Raw genomic sequence first — 26,666 nt, forward strand, 5'->3', positions numbered from 1 at the left:
AGACAGAGCAGGATTCAACCAAGTAAGTAAATGGGATTGTACGGGCGGTTTTCAAGTCCCCCGTTTGACGTCAAGTGAAGAAAAAAAAAAAAAAAGGGAAAGTATAAAAAACACACGTAGGGAAAGGCAATAAATGTGATACCTTAAGAAAACAGTGGGAAAAAGCACGTGGTCGGCTTGTTGGATGATTGTCAAGAATTCTCCACTCAAATCATTTATTGAATTAAGTTAAAGCGAGAATTACCGCGACAATAACTTGGCCGCCACCTCAATTTTCCTATTCCCGGTTCTGTTGGTTCTGTGTTGGTTGTTGTAAGGAACGGGAAGAACACACTGTAAAATATGGGTTTTTCACACGGGAAGGAGAAAAGTCTTAAAGGGGATGAGAAGTTAATGTGTCAGATGGAGCCAGGAAACTTAATGTACCTGACTAAATGGAAAAAGAAGTACGGTGCAGATGGCATGTTGAAAGTAAAGAAAAAACGTGGTGTTTTGGTTTTAAAAATAAGGGTTAAGTAAAAAACTGGTACCAGAAAACGGGAAGTTATTGGTTGTTGTTAGATTCTAACATAAGTTTGAGATGTCTCTTTTTAAATGTGCACGGGTTTTTAAAACAGGTTCCTGAAGACGAGAGTTTAAAAATTAATTAAATTAAAACATGAAAAATGTTAATAAAACATTGGAAAATTCCTGAAGCTTCAGTAAAATTTGATAAAATAATGAGGACAGACTGAAAATTGGTGACTGAAACTTTGACCTGGCCAGATGTTTTGTGCTTTGTGTTTTGTATTGTGTTGCAATTCATGTTGGTGTGAAAGAGTGTGTGATTGGAGATAAAATACCACTTGGTATTTTATGTCATATAAATACAGAGTTTTTGTAGTTTAATTCATGGTGCAAAATTTCCAGTTTTTATAACACACTATGTGTTAAATTGGACTAAATTATTAAAATTAGGCAATAACAGCAGTAAATGTGACCTGCAGTGTAAAGATTGGAAGGTTATTGAAAGATAGAATCCTGATAAAATAAAACATCTGAACAAATTGAAAATAAATTATGGGTTCTACGGTTAAATAAATAAATAAAGAAAGAAAGAAAGAATAAGCCAAGAAAATGAGGTCACAGAGGATTGTGGAAATGATGTATTGGCAAATTAATAGATGACTAAATGAAAAATAAAGTAAATAAATTAATAGATAAATACATAAATGATTAGGTAGATAAATTAAAAAAAAAATGTATATAGAATTGAGAACTAAAATTTTAGATAAAAATGTTAATTATTCCTTCTAGGCTGAGAAGGTAGCAGAAAAATAGAATAAAATACAATGAGTTACAATAGGACTTTTTAAATGAGTTGAGGATAAAGAAAAAACAGAAAAGATCTTTAGAGAAACAGGCTCTAACTGTAAGAGGAATTGCTCAGATAACAACAAACTGTAGCATGCAGCTGATTCTAGATATTTTTCACAATCAGCCTTTTAAAACTGACCAAAACTTTAAGATAGATAAATATCATTAAATCTACAGGACTTACTGATAATTAAGACAGAATAAATTAGAAGTAACTCTCTTGTTAAATAGAAATTGATTAAATATAGAAAAGTTTGCTAAAATTGACAAATTTGTTGTTGAAGCATAATATTAAGTTAGAAATAACTTATGGGTTAATGAAAGAGGATCTGGTGGAACTTTTGTAGAGAATAATGTAGATCAGGGGACTTGCAGACCCCCCCCCCCTTGCAGCAGCTCCGCAGGGGGGCCACAGAGCTGGGCTGTAACTTCTACCCCCACTAGATTCAACTAACCAACATGTGAAGCCTCTTTACAAACCACTAGTATATGTTTTTTAAGTACAAAGCAACCTCTGCTCACAGCAGCTCAGCTATAGAACAAGCAGCTGTAAGGCAAATCATTTTCTCTCCCATCATTTAAAGTACCTCCTGACAAAACATCAGAATATAAGTTACAATTTTAGTAGTGGAACGACAAAAGGTACCCCAAAAAGGTTTTTAAGTTCAAATTTTAAAATTAGAAGAAACTAAAACATATCTGATGATACAAGTGCCAAATAAAGCAGTAAGAATTAGGAGTTCCTCCTAAAATCCTTATTAATTCTATTTCCTTCCATAAAATCACTCCCTCCAAGAGGTGAAGGAAGGTTTTTATGGTGGGGTTAAAGATTTGTTTTGTGATCTGACAATAGAGATTGCTCAGACTAGTGTAGTGACTGTAAAACATAAATTGTGACATCTAAAAAAAATACAAAGGTTTCAATTAAACTTTTTTCCTAAGGAACATAGAGATTGGCTGTTTAAATTTTAGGGTTTTGTTTGACATTGTAGATTATAGGAAGTTGTAGAGAGTGATTATCATCACATAAGGCAGGATTTTGATGTATTTTAGTTTCATACAATTCAGAGAAACATTTTCTCTTTAGAGTAGATAGTTTAAGCAAGCAAATACATAGTGAGCAATTAAATAATGTGGAAAATGTTAAAAGTAAGTTTTTAGCATCAAAACACTGAGTCTGTGACAGCTGTCCTGACTGTCACACACAGACACTCTTGGTAATGGTTTTCTGTTTTCCCTTCATATTACTTTATATATTGATTAGTGAGTAGTTTAGATTTTTATCTTTAAATTTGTTTTCATTAGTCTGACTCTTTAGTTGGCTATTTGTTGTGCACCCATTTAGTTAACTTTATGTGTCAGTTCTTTGTATATTTTGTTAAATATAACAAATTAATTTCTTTCTTTTGAGTTGCCAGTTTCCTCTGGACCTGTTGCTGAAAATCATACAGATGAGCTCCAGCTGATTGGTGTCCATATATGGGTGTCAAACTTCCTTAGCGGGCCATTCCATTTGTTCACCAGGGGAGGGGGAAATTTGGTCTTTAGTTTAATTTCTTTCATTTGTAGATTTAGTAATATTCTGACCAGTATTTGTTAGGTTTTTTGTGTGTTTAATTACACCCTAGTGTGTGTTAATGGTCTGATCAGCCACTATTTAAGTTCCCCTCATGTCTTGTTTGTGAGGTCAGTTTGTGCTTGAGTTTGTTCTGTTACCACCTGAGTTGTACCTTGTTATGTTGACCTCAGTTTGGGCCCAATTTATCAGTTTTGGATTTTCTTTGTTAATAAATTAAGACTATATTTTGAATTTTCTTCAACGTCTCTCTGGCTGGTTTATGCAAAACCTTCACAGAGTCTTAATTGGTAAACATGCTTTGTCAAACGCTAGTAAAAATTTTTGAGAAGTTTGTAAAATGAATTATTTGAAAATCATAAGAGTAAAATGAAATAATGAGCTTTACCACTGTAATGTGAAGTATTTTGGGAAAATAGTACTCTAGAAGGTTTAACACATGCTAAAATGACTTATTCTGTTTGTTTTGAAAAATTTACCTTTTAGACAAAGGCAGCATTGCATATCGGTGGGATTTCTCAGCTAACAGCTTCGACCTCCCAACATGGATTCAAGTTCTCTTTAACAACTATGGTTAACTGTGTACTTTTATCATGTGGTTAACAGGGTTTACTCAATTAAAACTTAGATTTCCTGATTACATAGTTGACATTTTGATTAACTGCCTATGTGTAGACGTCTTCGGTCAACTTTCCACTTAGTATAGACCTGTATGAAATCTGAAAAGGTGCAACCACATCTGTACGGTTGTTTATTTCTTGGACAAAACCATGTACTCTCCATTGTCACTCCTCCATAAATTATTTGTTTTGAAAAGTAACATAAGGTTATTTCCTTAGTCCTTTTGTGATTACCTGTTATTTTTAGTTAAACATTTAGACACATGTGGTTAAATACTAAAGACACATTAGCAATACGTACGTCTTTCTCTCTCATCTTTAGTGCCTAGTCAGCCTCCTCAGAACGTACGAGCCATCTCCGTAACTTCAGATGAGGCGGTGATCAACTGGGCTGAACCTCCTAGAATGACTCTCCATGGTGTACTGAAGGGATATCGTGTTGTGTTCTGGGCTGTGTTCCCAGACGGAGGTACGACTGTCTGTCTGTCAAAATAATTCTTTTTAATTATATTTTTGTGTTTTAAAGTTGATCTCAGTTTCTGGTGACTTTTAATCATTATGCAAATTACACAAATCAATGGAGTCTGGATTGATGAGACTTAATAAAAGAAATCTGGTACACTATACCAAAAACCTAAACATAGTCAATTTTGTTTGACTATGTTTGTTTTGTTTTGACTATGTCAAAACAAATGGCCAGATTTACGTAGAAATTACATGCCAGATAGAAGCAACCTCATTCAATGTCCATGTTATTCCCCAAACCTTATTATCATATGGAGAATATGTATTACGAGCTGAAGAGAAGAGATGATAGATGATGATGATGGTGATGAGAGAAATGGTCAAATGTCACTCTTTTTCTTATATAGCGTTCCAACCATGCTATATAAGAACATTGTTGTTCCATTGGCAAAAAGGACTCTATACAAAGTTTTACCAGCAATGGCATGAATTAATTTGTCAGCAGTGATGTGATTAAAAATATTCATTTGAAACATGGGTTTTATTTCTCATCCAAATGACTGAACTCAAACTTATGATATTATATTTCTGGATTTAAGAAATATCCTACGTTTCTTAAGTAAGAGATAAAAATGTCTTTTTCTGTACCAGTGTGTGGAGAAGCTTGTAAATACTCAAACTGTGATCATTTGATGCCTCAGTTTAGAGTTTGACTTTCACCAATCCTGTCCCCAGAGTGGGGTGAAATGCAAAACATTACAACCACCAAGGAGCAGGTGGAGCTCAAAGGCCTCGAGAAGTTCACCAACTACAGCATCCAGGTTCTGGCCTTCACCCAGGCCGGAGACGGTGTTCGGAGCAACGTCCTCTATATCCAAACCCGTGAAGACTGTAAGTTTGCATTTATTCGGTGTATCAGCTTAGATAAGCCAGGTAATTAAATTACCCACAATAATGTTTCATTTGCCTTGACGCTGTTTTTTGAAACAGCTTTAAGGATTTTTCCTCCCAGTTTAGGCAGCAGTGTGGGAGGCAGGGAGCCAGCGTGTGCAGAGGGGTTCTTTGTAAGGCTGAGGTTGCTGATTAACAACCTCTTTGTGCTCTGATATGCCATTACCAGTGCTAATGAAAATTAAGAAGCCAAAAAGTGTGTGCTGCAAAGAACCCTAAGGGTGTCAGTCAGTGTGTGTGAAGGGGTGGGTATGTGTGTGCATCGGGGGGGGGTTAGAACTGTCTTTGCATGTGGACAAGTCTTTGAGTTGGTGTGCACGTTTCGCTGCATATGTGTGCACCGTTCATTATTGTTTGTGTGCGAGTAGCTCACAGCGAAGCAAGAGGAAAGGGATTAATTCTTTGTGGCTTAGAGAGAATTAATTTTGTGCTTACACTGGCGGGCTGTGGATTACATCCGTATCCGCCTCTCCTCTCCATCCCTGGGGCCAGTCAGCGAAGGAGGCAGGCATCTCGAGATGGAGAAAATGAGGGAGCGCTAGAGAGGGGGGGAGATAGATTCTAAGAAGTGTCATTTCAAAAAAGGCCTTTATTCTCTTTTCCTTGCCGTATCTCCATTTTATGAGCTGGCCTCTGTTGCAAGAGCTCTTCAAATGTGTGTATTTTCTTAGTCTTTGAGTGTGTCTGTCGGAGTCTGTCTTTTTACCCCTGATATGTGTTGACACTGTGTCCAGGGGCAACCTCTTCACAAACGTTATCTGTCTCTCTTGGCTTAACCCTTCTCTTCGCCTTCGGTTCTGTCTGTAACACATGGAAAAGTGTTTGCAATGAAATTGTGCAAACAGCCAATTCTCAGCCTGACATCTTATGCTTCTGTCTCTTGGATGCCCAAACACACTGGACAGTAAGCATAAGAACTTTTAACATGGCCATTTATTTATATAGTTGTTTTTTTTAAGGTTCTGGAGACCCTGGGCTTTTTTCTTTTTGATTTGTTGTTGTTTTGTTTTAGCTTACATTTTAGCAGTTTTGTGGTTTTTATCTCATGATTGCATTTAATTTTTATTTGCTGTAACTGTAGAACAGTTGAAGATAGCCAAATTAAAATTATTACACATCTAATGCTAATAAAAATCTAAATAACTACCAGCTTAATTTAAATTGAATGTTTTCAATTAGTGTGATCTCTGCCATTAATTCACTTCCAGTGTTACTTTTTACATATGTGGTCAAATATCATGCCAAGAGCAAGGTCACAACTAAAGGCCGTTCTTGTTAAAAGCAAAAGGTTTATTTTTGAATCCTAGTCAGCATGACATCTGTGCACAACACTGATGCTCAACAGCAGATTGACAAAAATATAAGATGATTTTGTGGAGAAAATAAAGCAAGGAAAATTGTTTGCTTTTAATGTAAATCATTGTTTAAGTAAAATACCTGGAAATATTATGTTGAAATATTGGCAGAGTCAGGTGTCACATCTTACTGGATATATGTTAATAAGAAAGTTTACAGTTATTAATGGAACAACAAATTATTAATAATACCAGAGAAAATAAAACTGTGGTGAAACCAGCTGGAAAACGACACTTGGTTAAAAAAAATTTAAAATAAAAATTCTATTCTATATTTGTTTCACCTAATATCTGTGCCTGCTTTTCTACAAAAGCCAACATATCTTATTTCAAACTAATCTACTATTTTACTACTAAAATATCTTTGCTAATGTCTAAGCAACACCGTTTTGATGTTTAATTCTGTACATTCTATACATTTTGAAGCCACTTTCACAAAACACTTTCATCTAAGGCCTTAAATACCTCCTTCTTCTGCCTGAGTAAGTTAATATACGTACAGCAACATGGAGGTAGTAGTAGGTCTACAGCTGTTAGGCCTTTTATTCAACAGGGACGTTGGTCACACAACAGTGTAGATAGGTGTGAGGTGCGAGCAGCATTTCATTTTTACAAAATATAATGTTTTCCGACACTTTTTCACAAATTTATGTGCATGCATTGTTGAGGCCATGACTTGCTCCGTTTATAAAGGCCAAGACAGTTTAATGAGACGTTCATCTTTGCAGCAGTATTGGTTTTATGCTGGAGCTGATTTTATATAATTTTGTGAAAAGGCCAAAGGATATTTAGGGAAGAGCATTTCAAGCTGAAATACTAATTATTAAAAATGCTAATTATTATTTATCTTCCTAATATCCCAACTCTGCAAAGACCACACAACCCTCCATAAGACTCCTACTGCTTTACACGCAAGCATTTAACAAAATTGGTACTGTCACTGTTATGGCTTCTGACATATCAATGTAATGACAAGTAGTTTACAGCCTTGAAATAAAATCATGAGCCAACATTACACAACTCAGTTACAAGATGGTGAGAAGATAAGACTGTAGAAGACTTAACAAAGACGATTACATCATTTGGTGCATTATTCTTAAAAATTTTACCAAGGATTTTTGGACTGTATAATATTTTTACTTAAAGACTTTAATGGTCAGTGATTGCAACTAACTGCAACTTGTTTCAAACAAACAGTCAACAGTAGACACAGTGCTGTTAAGGATTGTGAGGGAAGGAGTGTGAGGGGGTGCTGTCTGGATGTCCACCATCATCACTACAGTCTTGAGCAGCTTACGCTGCCCATTGGTCAGTGCAGACTCAGGCCAGAGGGGGACAAATCATCAAATCTGGAGCATTCTGACTCTGAAAGAACACGTTCACATTTTTACATCAGCCACAATTACATGACTCATGTAATTGTGGCTGAGCTTTTTGCTTAGCCACTGCATTAAAATAACTATTTTTCAATATTGTTTTCCCAAACTCTTTTATTTTATACCACTAATATACAAAATTGATCAAGATAGTTAAAATTTTATATTTTAACGTGGAGTAAATATCTTAGGATGATGGGGTTTTTTCTTTGTGCGATTCAGATCCCGGACCTCCAGCTGGCATTAAAGCAGTGCCCTCCTCTGCCAGCAGTGTCGTAGTATCGTGGTTACCCCCTCACAAACCAAATGGAATCATCCGCAAGTACACCATCTACTGCTCCAGCTCTGGTTCCGGCCAACCGGTGAGTTACCATAGGGGTGTGGTGGATTTTAGTACTGATAAATGATTAAAAACTGGTAAGAGGGAGACGTTAATGTGGCTAAGTAATAAGCAAGGACAGATTTGTATTTTAAAATTTTTTTTATGAAACAGAAAGACCTTCTGTTGTGCATTCTGTATGTTGTGGGGATGGTGGCAGTTTCATTTAATTAAGGGCTGTACTGCTTTTGTTGTTTCTGAGTTTCTATGCATGTGTCTGTGCTTCGCTGTTGGCGTGCGTGTGTGTGTGTGTGTGTGTCTGAGGCCTATTGCTGCAGTCTCAGCAAGATGTGTGCGTGAAATTAGCTCCCCTCATACTGCAGTGTGTGTGCATGCAAGCTCACCCTCCAGCTTCATTTACATATCTGCGTCTCATCACGTTGCCAGGACAACCTCATCTGTTCATCAACCTGGGTGGAAAACAAGCCGAGAGCAAACACACACTCTCACTCCCACTCTTTCTATCTCTCTCTCGCACACACGCACACACACGCAGGGGTGCACACATTTGAGTAGAAAAACACTCTGAAATTTATCACGCCAGGGACAAAGTGCTTCATTCATACACAGTATGCGTTTAATGTTTTTTTATGACCGTGTGAATTCAAAACCAAGAAATACATCTGCCATCGATACACATCCAAGCACACGCACGCACCCCACGGACCTTTCAAGAAAAAAATAAATCCATCTTGTTCTTTACCTCCCTCCCTCACAAATTATTCTTTATATCTACGCATCTATCCATCTATCTCTTTCTTTCGGCCTTTCTTTCTGTCTCCCAAGCTCCCATGCAGAGTTTGGGATGATTACTATGTAAATGAGTGCGACTGGAGAGAGGGAGGGAGGGAGGGAAAGGAGGGGGTCAGACACTCCGCGCGGGGAGTACTTTTGTTCCTCTTTTCATTATCTTGCTCTATCGTTCCCCGGATCACCGCTATCTCCACGCAAGAGGAATATTTTAATATCCGTTACAGCAGTACACACTCTGTCAATCCTTCCTCCCAAGATTTTCCCACCTACACTGTACAATCATCCATCCTTCCATGTGTCAATCCATCCATCCATCCATCCTTTTCCTTCTCTCACTGCAGAGGATATGGAGACAAATGTGCAGAGAAATATTTAAAGGGAAGTGGGATTATGAGGGAACTGTTGAAAACACATGGGGTTATCTGTGGATAGATGCATAGATAAGTGGAATAATAGGGAAAAGTGGTGACAGAGGAAAATGAGGAGATGGATGAGCAGTGGCGAAGGAAAGGAAAAGATGGTGCATTGGATAAAGAGGCAGGGAAACCAGATAAGAATGGCACAGACAAAAGGGAATGAACACATTAGAGACAAATTTCAGTAATTTTGATAATGATGACTTGTTCGTGGGAGTAAAAAAAAAAGAAAGACATAAATCTGATTAAAGCATTGTACTTACTAAACATACACCAATCAGAAATGCATAGCCAGTTTCTGTAAAGCTTTGTACTGGCAATGCCTAATTCTCTCAAGGAAGTACAATATAAGAAATTAACATTTAAATTTTTTTTTTTCCAGTAAGTGATCATTATTTGTAGCAGGAGAAGAGACGACATTGGGTGTTGGAGAGTATTCTCCATAAAACAGCATTTTTGAGTAATTAAAAACCAGACCAAATAATTGTGTAGTTTATATAGTAAGTTGAATTTGGAATCTTATATAAGTGACTGGTACATTTAACATGGTTAGCAAATGTTGGTAATACTTGAAATGGCTCTCATATCTTTTGTGCTTCCTCCAACTTACTTTCAAATGAAAAACTGAAAATAACTATGTTTTCTTTTTGACTTAGTTGCTCACTCAACACTCAACAGTGGCTACCACAACATTGACACTTATTGGAAGAGGTCTTATTTTTCAGTATTTCCAATTGACTGGTCACCATCATTACTAATCAAACTGATGTCCCGGCCACCAGCCGAGGTTTCGTTGCACCACTCGGCACTAAAAGATCTGAGCTCAGCAGCTTTCACAGATCTTACTCGTGTGACTTTTTCTCTGACTTTTCAACCCACTTGACTCCTGTATCACAACCTTCCTTTCATCAAGCTGCTGTTGTCAGAAATGTAAGTTAGTGTTAAATCACTGAGGTGTGGTAAAACGTGATTTAGCTGATGGAAGATGTGAAATGATGCCGGCGCTCAAATGTGTTACATTTGTGATGTCGTTTTCTTTTTATGACTCTATTCATAGATGAAAGCACAGAAACGGACTGAATGGCCAAGGACAACTGTGTGAAAGTGTGTGTCTGTTCATCTGGATTGTGTGTGTGTGTCACGAGAAGGCTGAGTTAGCTGAAGAGTAGGTGTGGAGTAGGAGTTGAGGGAATACAGGTATAATTGGTGGGTAGGAGAATCGTGATTGGCAGTAAGAAAAAATAGTGATTTTTCTCTCTGTGAATGTGGGATTGCATGTGTGTGTGCTGAGGGGACAGTGATGCGTACATGTCTAGACAGCAGACACATGGCCGGGTTAAACACACTGCAATTACATATCCACCTCCAGGTCGTGTGTGCCACTCTGTGTGTGCATCTATTTGTGTGTCGGTGCCTCAGTCTATGTGTGTTTTTATAGCCATGTCTCCTTCTCTGTTTATGTGACTCTCCTCGCCTCTCCTCCATCAAAGATCCCTTCTGTAGATATGACTGTTCATGATATCTCCAACTGACTCATTAGTCTGTTCCCTGTTGTCTTGCTCTGTCATATCTGTGTTTGTCCTCCCAGGAGAACGGTGGAGGAAAGGGCAAGGGGGTTTCCCTTCCCCCAGTAAAACCTTCACATCTTTTTTTTTTTACCATCTCTACCCACTTTTCTAGCTTTATACATTCAGACAGTTTTGCCTTATAACAAGTGTAACATGCCCCCAAACCTCTATAACCTTGTCTCATCATTTTATCTGTTCTACTTCAACACAGTTGAAACAAAATATACAGCAATGATGTTCACTCAGTCCTTCACATCACATCTACTGTATCCTGTGAAAGTTTCCGTACCGCTTCAGCTTTATCGCATTTTGCCAAGCTACACAGACAACAATATGTCTTACTGGGATTGTATGTAACACAGTCCAACAAAGAGTTGTTCATTATTCAAATTAGTAAAAAAATTATTCAAGTTTATCTAATGATTTTACAATGAGAATTTGAAAAGTGGTATGTATTTGTTTCCAGTCATCTTGAGTAAAACCCAGTGCAAACAAGGTCCCTTCAAAAGTCATCTGATTATTTAAGTAAGGTGGTGGTATTATTATGCTGTAGGAATTATTTTCTTCACCAGGGACAGGGAATCGGGTCAACGTCTGGTAAGCTAAGTACAGGGCAATTATATTAAATTGCTGGAGTCATTTTCTAGTCATGCCAACCACTTCAAGCAATTTAATTTAAAGCTATATATATGTCCATCCATCCATTTTCTTCCGCTTATCCGGGGTCGGGTCGCTGGGGTAGCAGCTACAGAAGGGAGGCCCAGACTTCCCTCTCCCTTGCCACTTGTTCCAGCTCCTCCAGGGGAATCCCAAGGCGTTCCCAGGCCAGCCGAGAGACATAGTCCCTCCAGTGTGTCCTGGGTCTTCCCCGGGGCCTCCTCCCGGTGGGACGTGCCCGGAACACCTCACCAGGGAGGCGTGCTGACCAGATGCCCGAGCCTCCTCAACTGGCTCCTCTCAATGTGAAGGAGCAGCGGCTCTACTCTGAGTCCCTCCCGGATGACTGAGCTTCTCACCCTATCTCTAAGGGAGAGCCCAGACAACCTACGGAGAAAACCCATTTCGGCCGCTTGTATCCGCAATCTCGTTCTTTCTGTCATGACCCAAAGCTCATGACCATAGATGAGGGTGGGAACATAGATCGACCGGTAAATCGAGAGCTTCGCTTTTTGACTCAGCTCTTTCTCCACCACGACAGACCGGTACAGCGGCCGCTTCACAGCAGATGCTGCACCAATCTGCCTGTTGATCTTCCTTCTTCCCTCATTCGTGAACAAGATCCCAAGATACTTAAACTCCTCCACTTGGGGGCAGGTCACCCCCCGACCTGGAGAAGGCACTCTACCCCTTTCCGGCTCAAGACCTTGGCAATGGTCCAATCGCCATATATTGCTTTATATGTCCAATTTGATTTTAAACAGAAACAAATTTTACAGTATAATTCTGTACTACAATACAGAGATCAGTAAGCCACTTGGGGCTCAGTGTCTGGTCCATGTTTATAGCTTTCAGATTTCAAGACAACTACTCTTCCCACAGAACCAGTCGCCCCAGTAGAGAGGTACCCTAAAGCTCAGGAGAGACTAAAACCAGTTACACAGCTCACTTTTCAGAGATAGATCCACTTATCTCTGAAAATTTTACTGTAGCCTTGATTATTTTATCTTTTTTTTTTTACTAGACAAGTCCCAGGGTATTAGAACAAAGTGACCATTTTACAACACCGCCAGATTTGTCTGTCATGTTTGACCCCATGCTTTGTCTGCTTTCTTTCAGCTGCCAAGTGAGTATGAAGCTAACCCAGAACTTCTTCTTTACCGAATCACCCACCTGAACCACCGGCAGCAGTACCTGATCTGGGCTGCTGCTGTCACCACTGCCGGCCGCGGTAACATCAGCGACAAAGTTACAGTGGAGCCTGCTGCAAAGGGTGAGCCCTTTTATGGCACTGTGACATCGATTATGACTACTAAACATATTTATAGATTTCAATCACAACATATTCCACCTAATGGCAAGCAGCGGTTGGAATTTTTTAGTGGTATGATTACTCCTAAGTAGAAATAACTCATTTTCAAGGTATCAGACTATTTACACAAATGTACAACTACAATTTTGAAAATGATTGTATTGCTTTTATTTAAAGCAGAAAAATAAGTTGGTGACTGATGCAAAAGTTACATAACCCAGTATTTACTTAATTTGTAGTAATGTTTTTTTTGTGTGTGTTTTTTTGTTGGTTTTTGATATTTAGTGAATAATAAAATGTAATAAACTGAATTTAGTCTTAGTTTTCAAATGGTTATGCAGCAAAATAAATAGAAAAAAGTTACTTTGGCTTTTCTTCTGTTTAGAGACTAACACAGAGAGAAAAATCTGATATTTGTGAGTAATTTGTTTGGCTATCTGCTCAAGTCTTCTGTTGCCTGCTTCACATACATGCTTCTTATAGCTTGTCAAAATGAGTGTCCATGTTATTCATGACCAAAAATATTACCCAAGAGCCAAGTTTGTTTTCCTTCAGAGCTAAGGAAAAGTATAGCAGCCTTCTTTCCAGCAGCAAAAAAGTGAGGGTCAGTACAGAGCTGTGCTCCACCACGTAATTTAAACTCATTCTGAACTTTCTCCGGCATCTCGTTGAAAGGACTTTAATCTGCATACCGGCTTGATACTGACTTTGTCAGAGGTCTTGCTCCATTGCTTTCTTTCAAGCACAAGTCTGAAAGATTTAATAACTTCAATTTTTTCTTTAAATTAAAGGGCTTCGCTATTTTAAAAATCATTGCCTCGCATGTAATTCATGCTTCGGAGAGGTTTCTCAAATTATGCAGCCATATTGTCCATTATTTACAGATGTGATACTTTGAAAGACAGCAGAAAGTTGTCATTATCTGGTGTTTTTACAAGATAAAAAATTATGTTAAAAGCAATTTCTGACACATTTACTTTGAGTCAACTGTGTTAATTGATTTTCACTGCTTGCATCTTCTTTCATTCTCATGAAGCACTTTGACACTATTAAGTCTGGAGTAGTTGCTGCTCTTCAAACCTCTCGCTGACTTTGTTTGAAACAAAAGCAACGATTCCTGAAGGATGTTTTTTCTTCATATCACTCAGCTTCTTCTCACTTTGCCCCTTATTCGGCTCACTGTATCGAGGTTTTTCTTTTTTCTCTCTTGATTCCTTCTGTGCTGCTGCCTGTTAAGACTTCACAGAGGTGTGCTATTGATTTTGGAGTTCAGAGTGCACCAGATAAAATGCCTCCAGCCAGGGAGATGATCAGGAGGGGAGACAGCCAGCAGGAAAGACAACAGGAGGAAGGCAAAAGGGGAAAGAGAAAATGACTAAACGGGAGTGGAGAGAACTCCCAAGCAAAACAAGATAGAGGCGGTGTGTTTAGGAAATGAGCGTGTCAGTTACAGTTAATCAATAGGCTTTCAGATTCAAAGGTGGAAAAAGTTGTATGAATGCACTGTCCGTTTTCTTTTATCTGCTCATCCTTCTGACCTCCGAGGGCAAAGGTTTGCTGGCTTGCTGGTGTGAGTGCCGGGCTCATCTGATCAGCAGCTGTAAAATAACAGTGTCCTCCAGGCTAGAATAGTCAATACCTAATTTAACCTTAACATAAGTGCACTAGAGCACAACCATTTAGACGCCAAGTGTGGGAAAGAAAAAGAGAGAGCAGGTGGTGGAGTAGCACTGAAAAAAGAGGTTATGTGGCAACCAGAGAGGATGTTTTTTTGTGTCCTCTATGCTCCCTCTCTGTCCTCTAATAATCATCTTTTTTTCTTCATTTTTTATGGATAACATAATAAATTCTTATGAATTTCCTGGGATTCATATGTAAAAAAAATTCTAGAAGTAAAATAAATAAATTTATCATTCATTACACCAGCATAATTTTTTATAAACATCTCTTATAAAAATGCAGCCATTACTTTAAGCACATTAAGAGATGTGCTTAAGTCAAGAAGTTACTATATTACTCAAAATTATTAGCTCATACATCCCACACAGTCACCAAATTAAGGCTGCACAAAGTATTACCAGGAGAACCAATAAATGTGGCCCAACTAATAAAAAAAAAACAGTTATTCTTTAATATGTAATTTAATTAACTTTGTAAATATATGCAAATATTTTTATGTTTGGGTTTATGGTACCACAATGAAGGATGGCTTTTCTTTTTTCCAAGCTTATTTCTGGTTTTAATTGAGGTATAAAGTAAAGGCAGCAGAATAATTAAAATAGTTAAGAGTGTACCAATTGCTTACAAAAGATATGACTTTTTTAATAAAACTATTCACACATGTTATGTATGTTAGATTCGAGTCACCTCAAGCTATTTCTCTATACGTATATTAAATGTACTTCTTTCATTTGAATCTTCCTTTGTGTTGAACAGCCCCTGCCAAAATCTTGTCATTTGGAGGTACGGTAACCACTCCTTGGATGAAGGAGGTGCGTCTGCCTTGTAGTTCCGTAGGTGAACCAACACCTACCATCAAATGGACCAAAGACAGGTGAGCATCCTTCCCATGTACTGCGCATCTGTCACTGTTCTTTTATAATCGCTTCTTCACTTCTTTTAGTGAGGACACAGCAATCCCAGTGTCTCTCGATGGACAGCGCCTCATTCTGGCCAATGGGACGCTGGTCCTGCGATCCGTCAAAGCTGAAGACTCTGGTTATTACACCTGCACAGCCACCAACACATTGGGCTTCGACACCATCATAGTCAACCTTTTGGTGCAAGGTATGAGAATATGGGTTCAGCTGCAGCATGTGGCATTCATGAAAAGAAAAAAAAAAGAATCTATTGAACAAGCCGTTCATGAGCAGCCATGATTCTGCCGGAGCAGGAAAGAACAGGCTCTGAACTCTCTATGCTCTTCCACAGTCCCTCCAGATCAGCCTCGTCTTACTGTTTCCACCACCTCCACCTCCTCCATTACTCTCGCCTGGATTCCAGGGGACAATGGAGGCAGCTCCATCAGAGGTGAGTTGCTGTACTAAAACGAAGGGTTTCTTTGTGTTGTCCCAACACAATGATAAATTGTAATGATCAATTCAGCTGACATGACAAGTCAAGACACCAGACTGGTTTAGTGACAGAGAGATGAGACGTTGATTTTACAGTGCATCCGGAACGTTTTCACATTGCTTCTGTTGTGATCTCTTGTTGCTTCCAGCTTCAGTTTGTTTTCTCTTTTTGACCATTTCTCTATTGTGTTTTCTTTTCCTTATCTCTTACCATTTTAGTTAGTTCCTTGTCTTAATTCATTTTGGTTGGATTTTGGATTTTTTAAATGTAGATTTACATTTTCTTTCTCTTACAATTTTATAAGATTCAGAATACTTTTCCCCTTCTCATTTCCCTGCCCTGGTTAACCTTTACATCTCAAAGAATTTGAATATTGCATAAAGGAGCAATATATTTTGCCAGTCATCTCAGAAAGTGAATTTCTTTGCATAGAGTTTCATTACACATAGAATAAAATGTCCCCATAGAATGATTCTGCCACCACCATGCTTCACTGGTGGTCTGGTGATGGAATCGTACCGGGTTTCAAATTCAATTGAACTCAAAAATACTTTTATCTTTTGTTAAGGAGTGGTTTTTGTCCGGCCGTTCTACCAGCAATAGATCGCTGCAGAGATTGTGTCTCCTGGAAGGTTCTCCTCTCTCCACTGAGGAATGGTGGAGGTCTGACTTAGTGACCATCAGGTTCTTGCTCACCTCCCTGACTAAGGCTTTTCTCCACCGATTGCTCAGTTTAAATGACCAGCCAGCTCTAGGAAGTGTCCTGGTTTTTCCAAACTTGTTCCTTTTGCCAGTGATGGAGCCCACTGAGCTCATTGGGACCATCAAAACCGCAGAAATATTTCTGGATCCTTCCCCAGATTTGTGCCTCAAGACAAACCTGTCTCTGAGGTTCATAGACATTTCCTTTGATTTTATGCTTGGTGTTTGACCTCTGACCTGGCCTTACATGATGTCAACTGTGGGACCTTATGTAGACAGGTGTGTGCCTTTCCAAGACAAGTCCATTCAACTGAATTGACCACAGGTACACTACGTTTAAACTGCAGAAACCTCTGAAGACTGACTTTGTACACTTCTGAATAAGGCTGTAACATAACGAAACGTGAGAAAATTGAAGCGATGTAAATACTTTCCAGAAGCACTTTAATTTACAGTTCACGGACATGCTGTTCAGAAGGCTGACAGTTTTGCAATTTAAGTATTTTATTGATGTTATGTAACATTCTAGTTTTCTGAGAAACTGCATTTTGGGTTTCCTTTACATTCAAGCCTTTTTCTTTAAATTAACAGGAATAAACCCTTAAAATGTATTGCTCTGTTTGATGGATTTACTGTGTACAATGTATGAAATTAATTACTTGATAAGTAACTTTTTGATTATATGTGATGAAAAAGTCACCACTAAATTCATACTGTCTTCTTTCTGTATATCACTGTTTGCTTTTGATGTTTTTTGTTACGTGCCACATTTTTAGTGTTTGTTTGATCCATCAATTCATTGAGTGGTGTCCTGCTTTTATGCTTCCCTGTTGACTGTGTGTCTATCTGATTATCGTATTATTGGTGATCTCTTTGTGTGGAAGGCTGCAGTGTGTGTGGCTGAATGGGCATGCATGCAAATGAAGTTTCAGCTGCTGTCTTTGTTCATCCCATTTGTCAGGACAGAGGGGTGGTGGGAGTGTTGCAGATTCAGCTGTCTGATTTCATGCTGCAGTTATTACCTATATGACACATCAAACATCAGCTGTGTGGTCATTTTCTAACATTGTGTATAACTTTGTCCAGGGTTTAATTTTGTGTAGTATTTGTTAATAAAAAAAAGGATGGACTTTGATTTCAAAAGTGATTTCATTAAGTGTTTATCATACCCAAATCTGACCCTTTTTTTTTTACATACCATCAACCAACCTACAAGAAATCCTCAGAAAAACAAGCAAACGAATAGAAAAACTCTTGTGCATTCAATGTGCACATCCAAATGGAAAGCAATAAAAACAGTGTGCTGGACGTGCAGTTTTGTATTTCGAGTAATGGTGCTCCACACTCTGGTATTTGCATACATCGTTCTGTGCTGCATATATGCATAATCCCATCTGTATATCTTTTGTGAATACCAGAATGCCTACCTGCTTGTAAGGCCATCTGTGCAAGGCAATGCTCAAGGTTCCCATAAACAAACATTTCTGCATTAATTCTAAATTGGCAAAAGTAAACATTTATGCTCGTTCTGAGTTTTCCATTCAGTTTGCACAGGAATGATAAAGAAAAGGTACTGAGAGCTAAATTTACAAATACTATAAGGTGGCAAAATCAGTATTCTTTTCAAATCAGTTTTAAGTTAGTATCTTCTTGCGTTATTACAGCTTTGTACCTGTGCTATTCTGTTCTGTGGCAGACTTTAAAACTTCAAAACACAGCTCAAATTATGCGCAGTAACCAGTGCAATGCTTCGGACTCTGTCACACCATCTGTTAGGAAGAAAATGAGGGGAAAGCAGACAGTACAAAATACAGAGTGGACACTTTTTTGTGATTCAGATATGCATAATTACATACAGATGAAAAAGAAGCAAAGACAGATAGAGGATAGATAGAAATACTCCCGTAGCAGGAGGGAGCTGGCTCTGCAAGGAAGCTGATTATAAAAACAGTCACCATATTGCAAACCCGCATTTGCATAGATGCTCAGTCAGCGCCATCCCAGGCTTTGCGTTTGTAGGTAACTAATGGCGGCGTAGATGGAAAGCAGCAACACTTTGTCTATTTGGATTTCACTGATAGCAAAGGGTAGTCTTTCATTGCCATCTGGTGGACACTAAAGGTACCAACATCATAACATTTCGAAGGGGCTGATAAGAAGCACTCAAAAGTAATCATAGTTAGCAGATCTTAAAACTGTATATACCCCCTCATACAATGCCATTTTTTAAATCATTAAATCATTATGTTGTCCATTTGGATGTATATTTTGACTTGGGTACAAAAGAAACAAGGATCATTATGAGTATTGTTTGCCTTTCTTTCCGTGTAGGCTTTGTGCTACAGTATTCTGTTGATAACACAGAAGAATGGAAAGATGTTTTCATCAGTTCATCAGAGCGTTCATTTAAACTGGAAAACCTGCGCTGTGGGACCTGGTACAAAGTCAAGCTGGCTGCCAAGAACAGCGTTGGAGCTGGACGCATCAGTGAGATCATTGAGGCAAAGACCCACGGGCGAGGTAGCGGCAGAAAAAGTTGAATCTGAAACATTTACAGCAACATTAACAGACATATAAAAGAGGAAACAATATCATGGTAAAAAAGAAGGAAGATCCCCTTTAATCATGTAGGTAGCATGTAACTTTAGTTTTAAGGTTATACTTATTTTTGCACAAGCTTTATTATAATTACATTAGTGCTGTGCATTAACATAAACAATCACCCATGTATTCACAGTAACTTTTTCGAGAACTTTGACTTTAAAAGTGTTATAGTAGGTGTTGGTTTGGAGATGCAGCAGAGTTGAGCATAGAAGTAAAACTGCAGTCTAATTTATTCAGTCCCTTATGACTTTGCTCTTTTACCATTGCTTAGATACAGTAAGTATAGTCAAGTACAGTAAGATGTCGTATCAAGAAACACCAGTTTCATGTAGCACCGGCAGTGGCCATGATTAAGAAAAAATGTAGTCCTAATGGGCACATTTTCTCTCAAAGTAAGACTCATTTTTCTTTCTGACAACTTCAGTGAGGAAATATGTGAACGGCTTTGCTGGGAATAAAACCCAGTTTATGTGAAAAAGAGAGCAGGAGACGATTAAACAGGTGTAATTTACTGACCAGAGCCAAAGTTTGCAAATACTCTGCAGTCACATAATCAATAAACTAATTAGAATGGAATATATATAGTTGTGTAGTTGAAACCAGATGATTACTTGCACTGTATGATAAAACATAGCCTTTTTTTCGTTACTATCTGAGATTTAATTAAACACTTCCTGTTTCGGAACAGCTATGATAACCACAAATTATTTCTCTGTGCTAAATGCCAGAATAAGGAGAGATGGAGATATTTTTTTATTTCTGTAGTAAAAGCCAGAAGTTGAGATTCACCAAGATTGCTATATCTTACAATTTCTGAACACCAGAATGATGATGTCATAACTGTTTTGATGACTTAATTTATGTTTTTACATTTAGCAGATGCTTTTATCCAAAGTGACTTTAAAGGAGGGCATAACGGTGTAGTAAATTTCAACGTTATATAAGTTACTTAAAAAGAAGAGCATTAACGAGGTTCTTTCAGACAGTATAGAAATAGAATGCAGAGTTGGAGGGAAGTGCAGTAGAGGGGAACTGTGGGTGTATTTTTAAGTGGCATCGTAACACACTGCTTCCTTCGGTTACATCATGGGGAAATCAAAAGAAATCAGTTATGTGATCAAGAAAAAAAAATTAACCTTGTCATGTCTGGTTCATCCTTGATGACAAATTCCTGATCTCTAAAGGTGCCAAATTTGTATTCAAACTATTACACTAAAGTTTAAACATCATAGGAATGTCCAGCAGTCATACTGTAGACTTTAGGATGGAGACGAGGTCTGTGTTCAGGAGATGAACGTGCCGTGATGCAAAATAGGTGTCTTAATATCATGGCAAAAGCAAGAAACCTTGTGAAGATACTACCTGAAGTTTGATATTTGGCAAGTCCCTTATTGACGTTTGCTGAAAGGTCATTTAGTGAGGACGAGGCACTGGATTCTTAGATTTTTCTTAGTTGTTTATATACTTCATCTACCACCAATGCTGGTCTATTTCATAATAACTGATGATATTTATGCCAATAGACAAATATAAACTGATCCATCTTGGTGTTTTGCTTTTTCAGAACCTCAGTTCAACAAGGACCAGCCTATCTTCACCTACGTCAACTCCACCCATGCTCGCCTCAACCTGCAGGGCTGGGCCAGCGGAGGCTGTCCAATCATCTCAATGACACTGGAATTCAGACCAAAAGGTGGGACATTTGTTCTTTAGTTTTAAACCACTAAATATGTTCTTGATAAAATAAAAAAAAACATCTATAAGGATACATTTATCAAGATCTTGCAGCCTTTATTGACAGTTTTTCAGGTAATCCCATAGTAAAATAAAACGAACTTGAGATGAAAGTTTGCATTTGTACAGGCATGTGGACGTGGCAGCATGTCCGCACCAACGCCACCACAGACGTGTTTCTGGCAGAACTACGTGAAGGCACCTGGTATGAGTTGAAGATGAAAGCATGTAACAGTGCTGGCTGTGGCAACCAGAGTTCTCAGTTTTCAACACCCAACTATGATGGCAGTGAGTAGATATTCTTTCTCTTTGTTTGTTTTGAGTGATTATCTTTGGTGGTCAACATTTTATTTTAACAGTACGACCTAAAATACTACAGTCACAAAAAAGACATTGCCAATATCCTCCTGGTTGTTTACAGGCACCATTCCTCCCATTAAGTCCCCCTTGGAAAAAAATGATGATGTGAAGAAGCTGTTTTCAATCGGCTGTCCTGTGATTCTGGTGACTCTTGGGGTGGCGCTGCTGTTTGTCGCCATTCGCAAGAAACGCAAAGAGAAGAGGCTGAAGAGACTCCGAGGTAAGTGACTGTGTGAGAAAAGAGAAAACGCATAAACACAGTAAAAGTAAAGCAGAGTGAGATTCCGTTACAATGTTCAAAGCAGTTCATATCTTACCCTGGCAGTTTTATTTAGTATTATTGGTGCAGCAACATTGATTTCCTCTCGTGGGATTTCAGCAATATTTTTGGGGGCAGAATAAAAAATTGTTTTCAGAAATATAGAAAACCACAGAATTTGCAGTTGTTGTAGTATTTTTCAGTCCATTTCAGTATTCAGTAACTGATTCAAAGGTGGTTTTAATGCCAGGAAGTTTTCACATTGCTTAGTTTGTTGTTTTCACAAATAATGAATATACTGCAAGTTGCCTGCATCTTAAAATGTTTTGACCAAACTAATTAAAAACTGTGAAATAGCCCTTCAGTTTGGAGTTGATAAGAAACTCTAAAGCAGGTCCTAATCCTAGTATAGTTAGAAGCTAACGGCTAGCTTCAGCAATCTCAAAGTGCTCAAATACTGCTGTCACACTTTCGCCATTTCTTTTTTCTTTTTTACCTTAAATGTTTTGTAACTGTGGTTTTTGACCTTAAAGTGGTGCCAGATTCTACAGCTTTCATGTTACTGAGTGGCATCACCAAGCCTGAGGAGAAGTCTTTATAAGATGACTCCAGATTAGGTGGTTTTGAAGACTTCAGACTAACAGCTGGTAGGAGATGGACTAAGATCAAAGTGGAAACATCTCTCAGCTCAAAACATAGCAGCTACTTATTCTTTGAGCCATCATTGCTTTTGCATTGTGTTGAACACAATGCAAAGTTTAGTTGGTTATTTACAAAATAAGTGGTCAAGGTTTTAAGGTTAAAATAAAATATGTTAGCATAAATTGCTTTGACGTTTTTGAGATTGATCCTAGATTTAGGACACAGATCCGGGAAATCAGATATTTTCTACAGGATCATGTCAAACAAAGTTTTCAGTGGGAAAGCCATAGGTAGACCACTTATTGTCTTTGGGTAGCCATCCCAAGCCAGAAGCTATAGTGGAGTTTTCTGAGTTTCATTATGCTGGTATCATAAATCATAGTTTAACACTGAGTGACAGACACCAGAAACTGGCCTGCTAAACAGGACAAAGAGCTGATATAAATACATCATAATTGAGACTCATGTAGCTTGTCCTGTTCTTCCTTGAAATCCCATATCAAAAACAGCAGAATTTAATCCTCATGGCCCTTTTTTGTAGTTGTTGGCACCATTGTGCATTTAAACAAAATTAAGACATTTGCATCTAAGAGACCCGTCGAAGCACAGAGAAAATATCACAATGACTTGTGGCTATTATATAAAAGTATTAACAAATAAAAGAATAATTATTTATATGTATATAACTATATGTATATTATATTTCCTGTTCTCTTAGATGCCAAAAGTCTGGCAGAGATGCTCATCAGGTGAGATACATTATTTTGGGACCCAAATTCGAACATTTTATTTAGATTTATGTAAAGAAAAAACTTAAATTTACCCTGAAAGTCAGCTTTATGAATTTTCTGAAAGACACAGGTGATCTTGTATGCTAATCTTGTTTCTCTGAATTAGTAAAAACAACCGCAGCTTTGACACGCCAGTGAAAGGACCTCCTCAGGGCCCACGGCTACACATTGACATCCCCAGAGTGCAGCTGCTAATTGAGGACAAAGAAGGCATCAAGCAAATCGGTGAGAGAGAAAAAAACAAAAAAAAAAACAATGAGAAGGTTGTGCATGATTCACATTTACTGGATTAAGTAGTCTCTCGATTAATAACAGTTACTAGGAACTTTGTATGTTTGATGAACTAAATTCGTTTTACTTGTTGTAGGAGATGACAAGGCCACTATTCCTGTGACAGACACAGAGTTCAACCAAACTGGGAATCCTCAGAGCTTCTGCACTGGTGTTTCTGTCCATCACCCTGCCCTCATCCAAAACACAGGTCCTTTGATAGACATGTCTGACATCAGACCAGGAACCAGTATGTGTTCTTTTCCATCACTGTTCATTTTACCAGAAACCTCTATTGCAAATGCCATATTTATCATAGAGTAATTGGTATAAACATCGACTGTGAAAATTTTCTGCTTTTCTGCTCAATTTCTTGTCACATATCAACTTTTTGTCACGGTACTGGGGACAAATATTGGTTCACAAATGTTAGGCTGTGGTTTTTGTTTTTGTTTTTTCTGTAAATGTTCATCCATTTTCTTGACTGTAAACTCTGTCTGTTCATATGTGCGTCTCATTTATTTATTTGTTTTTTTTTTTTTCTGCTTGCTACCAGACCCAGTGTCAAGGAAGAGTGTTAAGTCAGCCCACAGCATCAGGAACCGCTACTCCAGTCAGTGGACTCTGACCAAGTGTCAGGCTTCAACGCCAGCCCGCACTCTCACTTCAGACTGGCGCACAGTTGGTTCTCAGCATGGTATCACTGTCACAGAGAGTGACAGCTACAGTGCCAGCCTCTCACAGGACACAGGTTGGTACAAGGGTGAAATGACACTTAAAGCCATTAACAAGTATCAAATAAACTGTGCGGAGGAGTGGAGGACAATGTGATTTTTGTGCACTTGAGTGCATAATATACTGGACAAAATGTACTTTCTCTTATGTCACAGACAAGGGGCGCAACAGCATGGTGTCCACCGAGAGTGCCTCCTCCACCTACGAAGAACTGGCAAGAGCCTACGAGCATGCAAAGCTGGAGGAACACCTGCAACATGCCAAATTTGAGATTACGGAGTGCTTTATATCCGACAGCTCATCTGATCAGATGACTACAGGTACCAATGACAACGCAGACAGTATGACGTCTATGAGCACACCATCAGAGCCCGGTATCTGCCGTTTCACTGCCTCACCGCCCAAGCCCCAAGACTACGATCGTGGCAAGAATGTAGCCGTGCCCATTCCACACCGCGCCAAGAGTAAGTGGCCGCTGCATAACGTTTCCCATTTATTTTAGAGTACCTATGCATATATGAAAATAATATGATCCGTATTTAAAACCCATTAGCGCTCTTATGTACTGTTATGCTATGCAGGGGGTTTTGATACCCTTTCCATGTACATATGCATTTTTTTATGTACAGCTGTCTTTCTATAACAAGACAGCTGAATTTTTGAGGTTCCAATGATGTATACCAAGCAAGGATATAATACAAATTGTAGACACAGTAAATGGTTTTGTCAAACCACTCAGAAATGCAGTATAATGTTCCAGTCATTGTTTGAAATGTCATATGATTAACAGAACAGAGCCTTTCAAACAGGAAGGTCTTTTTCCATCTTCCATCATTTGTCCATCTTCAAGGGTCCAATTTAAAATACCTTGTCCACAGCAAGTCTTATGTCCACAGTCAAACATAATTTGCCACTGAAAATCTTTGAAATTTTCTTCAGCTAGATAATTTTTAATTCAACATTTATAGCCTTTTGCTTTGAGCGAGATCTTAAAGTTAGATTTGAGCTTTTTTTTTTCCCTCTCCAGGCGACTACTGCAACCTGCCCCTGTACATGAAGTCCGATCCCTTTTTCCGAAAGCAGTCAGAACACCATGACCCATGTCCAGTAGTTCCACCACGTGAAGCCTCTATTCGTGGCCTAGCCCAGCGAGCGTACCACAGCCAGGGCCGTCACGTGACTATGGACTCTGCAAAGCAACAGGCTCTGACCATGGGCCACTCCGGCCTGTCAAACCTCACTTCCTCTGGGGCGTCTTCTGGAGGAGCAACAGGAGGCGGCGGTGGAGGCTTGTCTGCTAGCTCCAGCAGCTCCACGCTTCCCCAGCGGACTCTCACCATGCCTGGCTCCGCTGCTTCTGCGGCTCAGAGTGCTGCTGCCGCCGCTGCAGCCACCGCTGCTGCAGGGGGCGCATCATCTTCCTCTGGCGGTGGGGCAGCAGGGACCTCAGGGGCGACCCCTGGAGGTGCCTCTTCTTCCTCCTCCAAAATGGGAGGATCCAGAGACTCTCTCCTGGAGAGCAGCTCTTCGGGATTAGGCAGACTGCAGAAGCAGAGGGATGGGGGGTCAGGAGCCTACTCCAAGTCCTACACACTGGTGTAGCCTGCCAATAGCGAGGCCTGTCACTGTAACTCTTAATACAATGCTGGTTCAGCCAGCGTTTGCCTGGAGCCTCTATGGTGAATCGGGGTGACAAACATACACATGCACAGCTTACCCGTCAGTGCCTGTGCTGTGCCAGCCTGCAGGGAGCTGGTTGGGCTCCCGTCAACACAACTGTTTCAAGGGGTCAGAGTTGGGTGTCCACAGCACAGGGGCTTGCCTTTCTTTCTGCCTGATTGTGTTCCGTTATATTTGTGTAATTTCTCTCTTTCTCTCTCTCTCTCTCTTTCTATTTTTTAAATCACCCTGGAAATCACTTGCCAAAACAAAAATGATCTATCTGTTCAGTCTATCTTCATTTTCAGGCAAGGACACAGAACTTATGCACAAAATGCTTTTAACTTGCACTGTCTTGCTTTCTATAACAAGACAGCTGTAGATTGAACCAGGTTGCTTAAGATGTGTGTTGAAGTTTCTTTTTTTCTTTCTTTTTTTAAAAAACAATATGTAACCTTTATGTTCTCTGATGGAAGATTCGTTCATATCTCAGCATTGTGCCACGGCAGAATGCTTTTGCTGTATGCACAAATCCCCAGCCTCTGTGTTACTTTGGCTCTGTAAGGTTAGTCCATCATAGATCCATACATTAGAGGCAGAGGAATGACTCTTGTACATGCAATGGATGACCCAGCATTGCGGTCACAATGGAAGATTTTATAGAAAGAGGAGCTAAAAATGTCAAGCATCATTGAGTGAAATCTAGATTCTTTTTTTTTTTATTTATCCAAAAAGGTTTAAGTTTGTTTTCAGACGATGGAAGTATAACCCCATGTGCACTAGGAAACCGTTTGAAAGGATCTAAGTAACAGAAATGTTGTGAGTGAGTGTGGGGGTGTGCGGGCGTGTGTGTGTGGATGTATATGTGTAAATATATATGTGTACATGTGGCAGGCACACACCAACAATGGACCTTTTTAAAACCAATCTGTATGCTGAATTCTTGGGCAGAAGTCTGTGTCTAAACAAAACAAAACCCTCCCCAATTTTTTTTTTCTTTTTGTACCTATGAAAACACAGAATGATAACGATGATGCTGACAATTTAAGTC

General features: G+C 39.0%; 1 protein-coding gene across 3 annotated transcripts in view; it reads left to right on the forward strand.

Moving 5' to 3' along the window:
• Window positions 1-26,377, forward strand: part of dscaml1 (Down syndrome cell adhesion molecule like 1) — a 111,903-nt gene extending 85,526 nt beyond the window's left edge. For 2 of the 3 annotated variants that reach the window (XM_032590673.1, XM_032590675.1), the window contains 17 exons: window positions 3,875-4,021; window positions 4,753-4,908; window positions 7,922-8,061; window positions 12,592-12,745; window positions 15,221-15,338; window positions 15,408-15,571; window positions 15,716-15,814; window positions 18,893-19,081; window positions 20,730-20,858; window positions 21,029-21,187; window positions 21,321-21,479; window positions 22,879-22,909; window positions 23,058-23,176; window positions 23,319-23,471; window positions 23,778-23,972; window positions 24,112-24,420; window positions 24,984-26,377. In XM_032590673.1, coding sequence (XP_032446564.1) covers window positions 3,875-4,021; window positions 4,753-4,908; window positions 7,922-8,061; window positions 12,592-12,745; window positions 15,221-15,338; window positions 15,408-15,571; window positions 15,716-15,814; window positions 18,893-19,081; window positions 20,730-20,858; window positions 21,029-21,187; window positions 21,321-21,479; window positions 22,879-22,909; window positions 23,058-23,176; window positions 23,319-23,471; window positions 23,778-23,972; window positions 24,112-24,420; window positions 24,984-25,558 — 2,996 coding nt within the window. In that variant the 3' untranslated portion in view covers window positions 25,559-26,377. The remainder of the gene's footprint in view (window positions 1-3,874; window positions 4,022-4,752; window positions 4,909-7,921; window positions 8,062-12,591; window positions 12,746-15,220; window positions 15,339-15,407; window positions 15,572-15,715; window positions 15,815-18,892; window positions 19,082-20,729; window positions 20,859-21,028; window positions 21,188-21,320; window positions 21,480-22,878; window positions 22,910-23,057; window positions 23,177-23,318; window positions 23,472-23,777; window positions 23,973-24,111; window positions 24,421-24,983) is intronic. The other variant, XM_032590674.1, reaches the window with a different exon arrangement.
• The last annotated feature ends 289 nt before the right edge of the window (window positions 26,378-26,666 follow it).

The sequence above is a fragment of the Xiphophorus hellerii genome, chromosome 18 (genome assembly GCF_003331165.1).
Source record: "Xiphophorus hellerii strain 12219 chromosome 18, Xiphophorus_hellerii-4.1, whole genome shotgun sequence".
NCBI classification, from domain to species: domain Eukaryota; kingdom Metazoa; phylum Chordata; class Actinopteri; order Cyprinodontiformes; family Poeciliidae; genus Xiphophorus; species Xiphophorus hellerii.